The sequence below is a fragment of the Penaeus vannamei genome, chromosome 22, assembly GCF_042767895.1.
Source record: "Penaeus vannamei isolate JL-2024 chromosome 22, ASM4276789v1, whole genome shotgun sequence".
Classification (NCBI taxonomy): domain Eukaryota; kingdom Metazoa; phylum Arthropoda; class Malacostraca; order Decapoda; family Penaeidae; genus Penaeus; species Penaeus vannamei.
In genome coordinates, this window is record NC_091570.1 from 9,331,068 (window position 1) to 9,340,220 (window position 9,153).

The 9,153-nt window shown below is 36.4% G+C and overlaps 1 protein-coding gene across 1 annotated transcript in view; it reads right to left on the minus strand.

Annotated features, from left to right (window-relative positions):
• Positions 1-538: 538 nt before the first annotated feature.
• Positions 539-9,153, minus strand: part of RpLP0-like (ribosomal protein LP0-like) — an 11,485-nt gene continuing 2,870 nt past the window's right edge. Inside the window, exons 2-5 of the mRNA XM_027354515.2 lie at positions 8,778-8,940; positions 7,476-7,625; positions 5,238-5,466; positions 539-896 (exon numbers count right to left, since the gene is read on the minus strand). Of these exons, the coding sequence (XP_027210316.2) occupies positions 642-896; positions 5,238-5,466; positions 7,476-7,625; positions 8,778-8,940 (797 nt within the window). The 3' untranslated portion in view covers positions 539-641. The remainder of the gene's footprint in view (positions 897-5,237; positions 5,467-7,475; positions 7,626-8,777; positions 8,941-9,153) is intronic.

Consider the following 9,153-nt stretch of genomic DNA (forward strand, 5'->3'; position numbering starts at 1 on the left):
CCTGATTAACATAACTGATATAATGTTATCAAAATACTAATATTAATCTTAAAAAATATAATAATAACCTTTCACAAAATCTGAGATAGGTAGGACTTGATATTGACTTCTTGATAAGTAAGTACTTGTGGAGCCATCATTTGTATAAGCACAATCAATGAATTAAAATCACATTGGACAACGCATGTCTGTCTTGCAATCTTTACAATGTGGGTTAAATGACTATTTTTCTGCCTACAAAGTTACCAGTGTTATACCCAACATCACTGATATGTTGTTAAATTTACTGCACCCCTTTTTATTGCTGTTCATCTCTTTCAAGTGTATTGTATTGCTTTTTTCTGCACATGGTTTATATGTCCTGCTATTTTTGTTTTTAAATAACTCAAAAAGGTATGTTTATAACTCAAAGGTATATGGTGTTAAACTCTACTACTTTCCATAAAGTTTAAGATCACAGACATCTTCCAAATTTGAACAGGACTCTTACCCTACAGTCAAAGAACCATGCATTAAATAAGAATTAAATAAGAAATAATTTTTGCTTAACATATTTTTGTATTTACCAAAATACAGTTCTAAGTCAAATCAAGAAATACATTAAAATAAATGTATTAAAAATAATAATAATAATAACCAAATTAACTATCGTCTTCTTCTTCTTCATTCATCTCATTTTCATCGCCTTCCTCCTCCTCATCGTCATCGTCGTCATCATCATTATCGTTATCCTCTTCATCCTCATCCATATCATCACGGTCTGCTAACTTCCTTTTTGTTCCAGCCTTAGTTGGAGTTGTTACCGATGGCAAAAGTTTTTCGAAGCAACCGTCTTCTTTACTCCAGTGGTATTCCATTTGAAGGTAGAACAGTGACATATCTTTTCCTAAAAGTCTCTGCAAATTAGACAGAAAATAGTATATCAATCTTAAGCTCTTTGATAAAAAAAAAACATTTTTTGTTTATTCTTAGACACTCAACAGGATTCGCATGGTGAATCATGCTTACCACCTTGGATGGGTCTTTTATGTCGTGCATAACATGAGCAATTCAGCTTTACTTCTTCAAATACTATGTAACCATATTATCATCTTAACTACATCTTAAGCGGGTGTTGAAGTGTAGTTTTTATTTATCTGATTGTTGTTTTAAGTGTATAAAAAAGTGCAACTTATTTATGCTTTAACTTGCATAAAAATCCTAACAAAAAAAAAGTTTTATTGAAAATAATAATAATAATATATATTTTTTTTATTGATTAAAAAAGAAAAAGAAAAGGTATAAAGAGTTTAGAATATTTTCATGTAAACAAATTATGACATTTCTTTGATAGTGAAAAAACTGGTGTCTTTTTTCTGTTTTATATGGTGTTTATGACCATAAATTTGTATAATTGTACAAATAATAAAAGGTTTATCCACTTATTTTTGAGATTTTTTTTTTTTCAAAAATAAGTTCTTTTGTTTCTTGCTTATTTTATCATATATTCCCTAATTGTTCAATAATGAACTGCCAATACATATATACAGTGATAATACACATATGTATGGGTGCAGATGATACTGGGGAGGGTAATGTACTAGGTCACTGTGAGCAACAACATTACTATCACACATTCCTGTCTCACACTAACTACCCTTCCCTACTAAGAATAACAGCTTCCCTTACTAAATCTCTTTTCTCTCCTACATACACTGCTCTCACAGGAAATGCCTCAAAACAACAAAACAAATGCAGCTTTACAATACTGAATGCCAAAGAAAAATAAACATTCCATTAAATTTGTGAAAGTGGAAAAAATAAATATATAATAGAAGTAGTACTGTGCTACGTAAGGGGAGACACTGGATGAGGGGAAGGTAATCCATAAGATGTATTTATATTATTTCCCTCAAAGTAAAATAAAATCTTACAATACCTATTCCATGTGTTGCTCTATCCATTATCATAACTAGGCGTAAGCAAGAAAATATTTTCACATTTCCATATATTTTTTTCAAATTTCTCTCACAAACCTAAACATCAGTCTTTGGCTGCAAGGGACTTGGGCTAAATTGAGTACCACCAGAAGGACTAAACTAAATAGAAACCCCCCAAAATCCACAAAATATCATATACTTCTTGATGACGTTTATCACTGACTTCATACTTTTTAAAAATTGAATTGATCTTGTTTTTACATACCCCTGAATTTACTTTTTTAGCCCATTGCTTGAATATTTGTGATAACGATTTTATCTTAGCCCACTTGTGCTGGGTGTGTCACATATATGACCTCCCCCCCCCCCAATAGCCGGCTGTCCCACAGGTGTGACACTAGATTGGAGTTTGCACTCTGTTTTTGTCACCCATAGCAATTTTTATACCGCCCAGAAATGGGGATTATCACCTTACAAATGGACCATCGCTAGTGCGTTAACTACTATTACTATTACTATTACTATCAACTCCCAACATCCTATTTGCCATAATCATGGGTAGCTGTAAAAAATGTCCTCTGTCCTATTCACCACATCGTAGGAGGTCAGCCAAAAATGGTGGGATATTGGTTGTGCCTTCTTTTCATTATGAAAGAGATTATGTAGTGTCGACTATGTATTTGGTCTTGTTTGGCATGCTCCTTTCCATCACACCCACATCATCATTCCCCATGATCCTCTCTATCCTCATAGGCTTGAGTCAGTCATAGGGTTGTGTTTTATACCTATCTTTTTGTACTGGGAAAAGTTGTATTTTCCACCTCTATCTTGTCAAATGAAATATAGTGTTTGAAATAGTAATTCTGGCAATGTAGGCCATATTTCCTTCGACCTAATACTAGATATTTTCCTTCTCCCATATTCCCTGTCCACACACCATGTGTCACAAAGTTACCTTCTGGTATAATGCTGTTTTTAGTATTCATACATCTATAGAGTTGTAAATACATCTAAATGCACATTCTATAGCTTTGTTTAAAAAATATTTCATATGCCTCTTATTTACATATTCATGGGCAATCTATCCCCATTTCCATTCAAACACTAGATTTACTTCTTCAATTCCAGTCTTCTAACATTCTGTGTATTTATTTCAAAACTGCCGGGGGCAGCATGCAAACTATGAGTTTACTTTATTAAATGTCTTTACACGTAGATGGTTCCACAAGGAGTAAGTCACTAATGAGCAAATTACAAATACTACGTATCTCACCTGTTTACCCTTTCCTTTGATTTTTGGAAATGTTTTCTGGTATCTTAAATTGCTGTTAGTGTTGCCAATAACATAATAATCATAATGTTAATGTCTATAATAAATATAGCAGTATAGATATTTATAGCATTAGCAAAAAAAATAAAAATTAACGCAAACTTAAGGAAAGGTAAAATCAGGTGAGGTCACAAGGTCTACTAATTGACTCCTTTGTGGCTAAATGCTTGTGAAGCCATCTATCTGCAGGGACATTTCACAAAACAAGACTACAGTGAACACAAAATTTTCCTAGTAATTGTGAGTTAAGATATAACAATATAATATACTTTTGTGATGAGAAAATTGTCCTCTTCAAATGCCTGAAAACAGAACTTTCCTTGGTGAAAATTGAAAAATCATGCCTTTTTATGTGGCTGGGGGATCATACAAGACCTTTTGATGATGGATGAAAACATCAAAACAAGGTGGAGATGGAGAGAGATAAAGGGAGAGGAAGTTGGGAAAAGGGAAAGGGGAGAGGGGAATAGGGAGGGGGAGAGGGGAACAGGGAGGGGGAGAGGGGAAAAGGGAGGGGGAGAGGGGAAAAGGGAGGGGGAGAGGGGAAAGGGAGGGGGAGAGGGGAAAAGGGAGGGGGAGAGGGGAAAAGGGAGAGGGAGAGGGGAAAAGGGAGGGGGAGAGGGGAAAAGGGAGGGGGAGAGGGGAAAAGGGAGGGGGAGAGGGAGAGGATTAAGAAGAGGGCAGGGGAGGAGGAGGGAGAGTGGGATAGGGAAGGGGGGAGGGGAGGAAAGGGGGAGGGGAAAAGGGAGGGAGACAGGGAGAGGGAGGGAGAGGAGAGAGTGGGGAGAGGAGAGAGTGGGGGAGGGGGAGAGAGAGGGGGAGGGGGGGAGGGGGTAGGAGAGAGAGGGGGAGGGGGGGAGAGAAAGAGGGAGAGAGAGGGAGAAGGGAGAGAGAGAGAGAGGGAGGAGAGAGAGGGAGGGAGAGAGAGAGGAGAGGGGGGAGGGAGAGAGAGAGAGAGAGAGGGAGAGAGAGAGAGAGAGAGAGAGAGAGAGAGAGAGAGAGAGAGAGGAGAGAGAGAGAGAGAGAGAGAGAGAGAGAGAGAGAGAGAGAGAGAGAGAGAGAGAGAGAGAGAGAGAGAGAGAGAGAGAGGGAGGTGAGGGAGAGAGAGAGAGAGAGAGAGAGAGAGAGAGAGAGAGAGAGAGAGAGAGAGAGAGAGAGAGAGAGAGAGAGAGAGAGAGAGAGAGAGAGAGAGAGAGAGAGAGAGAGAGAGAGAGAGAGAGAGAGAGAGAGAGAGAGAGAGAGAGAGAGAGAGAGAGAGAGGGAGGGAGAGAGAGAGAGAGAGAGAGAGAGAGAGAGAGAGAGAGAGAGAGAGAGAGAGAGAGAGAGAGAGAGAGAGAGAGAGAGAGAGAGAGAGAGAGAGAGAGAGAGATGACAGATATATAAATCCATACATGAAGATGAATAATGAATTTGGGGAGGGGGAGGGGAGAGAGAGGGGGAGGGAGAAGAGAGAGGGGGAGGGGGAGAAAGAGGGGGGAGGGGGAGAGAGAGGGGGGAGGGGGAGAGAGAGGGGGAGGGGGAGAAAGAGGGGGAGGGGAACGAGAGAGAGGGGGAAGGGAGCAAGAGAGAGAGGGGGGGGGGGGGGAGAGAGAGAGAGAGAGAGAGAGAGAGAGAGAGAGAGAGAGAGAGAGAGAGAGAGAGAGAAAATTATATACATGACAGATATATAAATCCATACATGAAGATGAATAATGAATTTTCAAATCTTGTGTTACTGTTCTAATTCTATTCAAAACTTGTGTATGCATGAAGGTAAGAATTATGTAGCTTTTGGACAACTAGTCAAGTATTGACAAAGAAGCTTCAGGTTTTAACATGTCAGACACATTGTCCCTTATAAAACATGTGTTGCAGACTTCCAGGACTACTTTAAGCTTTGCAATTAAATGATCATCAATGTATTTTTTCCTTTATTCATGGTTTCTTACCCATGGTGAAGTATATTCTTATCATGAGGAATTGATAATTCCAGACAAAATAATACTTACAAGAATATTAGCTTGATTTGCAGTGAGGGGCTTGCCTTCAGTGCAAACAGTGAAGTCCTGCAGGAGCTCTGGAATCCCCCTCTGCAAGCGTGTTGGCAGCCCCAGTTTTCTAAGGTGAGGTTCCATGCAGTGAGGGAACTGCTCTAAGAGTCCTGCCTTCAGCTCAATGGTTTCTGTAGCAATGTCTCCCGAGTTTGGGGAAACGGGATATTTCCTCGTCTCAAAATACCTGGAAAGACGAAGCAACTTATTGTTGTATTCAAATGTCAGATTTTGAAAAGCTAAGACAATAATAAAAGCTAGTAAAAGACCCATAAATACCAGCTGTCACCAACATTGAAAAAGATTCATCAGTTTGTTACATGAACTAAAATTTGGCCCAAAAATTCCAGGTAAAAATTCCCATTTTCAATAACACTTTTTCTTCTCTCTCTCACATTTTTTCACCAAGTGTAACTAGAAGGTTCCTACATAACCAAGGAAGTAATATTTAGCAACTTTTATTGCACACAGATGACTCCATAAGTAACCAGCCACCAAGGAGTCCCTCAGCAGCCCATCATGACTCCTGGTTTCCCCATTCCCTGCCTTTTCAGGAAGGTCGTTTTTTCTAAAGCTATTAAAACAAACTATTATTATTATTGACATTATGATCATAATGTTATTAAAATAATAATACTAAAAGATAAAAAGGAAACTTTCCAAAAATCAAGGAAAAGAGTAAACAGGTGATATTGGTAGGCCTAATTACTCCTTCGGGAATAAGTACTTGTGAAGCAATTTAAGTGTAAATATAATCAATAAACTAAAATCACAGTGGACATGGCCATCCCAGCAAATAGGGTTAATAAAATCCCAGCAAATAGGGTTAATAAAATTAGACCAAATTTCCCATTTTCCATAGCACTTGAGGGTGCTCCAAAATAAGCTTACATTAAATTTGTGACGTTAATGTTTGTTTTTACTCATATTCATCCTCCCCCCTTACTGAACTGGATGTCCACTTACTCTCCTGCACCCTTACACTCCTACATCCCACACGTTAAATTCTACATTAATTAATTAGATACTCCCCATACATCTATTCAAGAATGCCAAAAATAATAGCACTCAATCTTGCAATATTGCACAAGGAAAAGGACTGAGAAGCAGCAGTGAAATTAAGGAAAAAAATACTCAACATAATGAATATGCACCTGGGTCACACAAACAAAAATTGAGTGGCTGAACTTTAAACAATAAAAAAAGGTAATCTTTCATTTCATTTCTATAAATAATAGTATTTTCTATTGCTACACTGCAATATAATCACTACTAAAAGAATACTTTCCAACAATTATTTTGTTTCAAAGAAGATTGTGTTGTGATTATCCTGAAAAAGCTAAAAATTTATCTCTATACAATTGTTTCTTCTTATCAACCATTTGCAAGAAAATTAATTATCAATTTCTGACAACATTCTCATGACATCATATCGATGTATTTCTTCTAATGGCATTTTATGAATTCGGCATACAGAGGGATGATTTTGCATATCCACTCAATAGTTCTACTTGAATGAGAGAGAAATAAAAATTGGGAAAAAAAAGAATGAAAGAAAATAAAATATGACCAGGCACTCAAGTTATTAGGGCCCACAAGTAGAATGTGCAAGAAACAGGAAATTCACATTCTTTCAATGATAACAATAAAATTGACTTCAATGTGGCTAACAGGTATTTCTTTAAATGCTAACAGCTATATAAAAAAGGAAAATACAATAAGAACTGGTGAGTTAAAAGGCACATGAAATATCTTTGATCTATACCACATATGGACCAAAAGATGGGAAGAACTGCCGTAAATTTTAGACATTAATTCTTGTCCAACACTTGAATTCTTATATCAAAAATTACTGATTAGGATAATGAACTCAGAATAATAAACTCAAAGATAAAAAACTACAGCACCTCCAGCAATACTGGGCAGGTTATGCTGATACCATGAATATCACTTCAAAAAGTACCAACAATGCTATTTAAAGTTTTTTTTCTCTCTCTCTCTCTCAGCTCTATCTGTCTATCAGACATTAGATAGACAGATAGATAGATAGATAGATAGATAGATAGATTAGATAGATTGATTCATATAGATTGATAGATAAGATGGGTATGAATATTCCCACATTCATTATGAGAGATCCATATGGCTATATCTAATAAAACTTTTACTTAAGAATCCCTTGCAAAAAATACTTACTCAAGCACTTCTTCCTTTTCTGCATTGGTGAAGAGAAGTCCGCACTGACCAACAAGCTTCTGCGACAGCTTATAGAGGTTCTCATGAAGTTCTTCCTCAGGCGTTCTACCTAAGGCTAGTGCCATTACCTTATTTTTACCTAGGAAAAACCTGAAAAATGATTAAAAAAAAAAAAAGTTAATCAAAAGATTCACTCTATGGGTCACAGTGACTCAAAATCAGACATTAGATAGACAGATAGATAGATAGATAGATAGATAGATAGATAGATTAGATAGATTGATTCATATAGATTGATAGATAAGATGGGTATGTATATTCCCACATTCCACCTAATCCTACACCCACACAGAAATAAATTAATATAAACATACGTACATATAAATACTCAAATGATTTTCTAGTGATATCCTTGCTACACATTGTATCAATAATAATACTCACTTGCGATGTAGCAACATTATTTTTCAAAGGGGGTATGAACAAGTATAAATTCAAGAGGACTGCTAGAAGCTGGTAAAAATACCCACTTCTTAATTAAGCACATTATATAAGTGCACGAAGAGTGCTAGCCTCTCTCTTGCTCGTTCATTCATTGCCTAATGGACCTTTACTAGTGTATGTAGAGAATAAACTTACTATCAAAGTGGTAGAATTAAAGCAATTCATAATTCATTTCCCCACAAACATTATTCATCATGGGTGACAGGTATGCATTACTGAAAAACATGAATAAGTGCCAAGAACAAACAGTAAGAAACGGAAGAGCAGTACCAACATGATACAATCAATATACAATTACTGCATAAATAGGTTGACCATTCTGTCACATGGTCATCATAAGAAAGTAAAAGGGTGGTTACATTATAAAACAAAACCATATCTCCCTGCTGTAGAGCAAATACTAGTGAAAAACTAGTTTGTAAGGAATTATCAACCTTTATAATACTATAAATAAGTGAACAGCTATTCTGTTATAACAAAGAAATGTATATACTCTAATATGTATTTCAACCACAGTTTCATTAGCATAACACAAAGCAATCTGTTACTACATTTGCTATGCAAATCTTGAATGACAAAGCACTTTACCCTACTGAGACAATGGCAGAAAAAAAAACAAGATATACATCTTATCTTACCTTCAATAAACCTAACATTTCTTCAATTGACATAAATCCAAAACTTCTTAGCAAAAGCACATCACCTCAAAAAAAAAAAAAAAAAAAAAGGCTGCCACATGTAATCTTTTGTCTCTTTTCCTAGATCATTATAAATAGAGAAATAATTGAAAATACAAACCTGCTCTGTCCCCATTCTAAACGCATGTCTTTGAGTTTGTTCGTTCTGATGTGATGTGCTGAGAAGATGTAGATGTGGTCATAGTTGTCAATAGAATTTCTTATTTCTTCAACTAAGTTCTGTTTCATTTCCAAACCCTTCTTCTTTGTTTGGGTAAGAGAAACTGAAAGAAAAAAGAATATATATCAGTATGGAGCATCATGAAAAACAATAAAAAAACAAAACAAATGCTTTCTACATATATAATGGTTTTTGTCTGACAGTTCCTATAAAAGTGGCTTAAGCCAATAACTGTAACATTAAAATAACTGGCTAGTGGTGGTTGCTGGCACATCACTGATAGCTTCCTCATTTGTACCCAGCTCATTTGGTTACT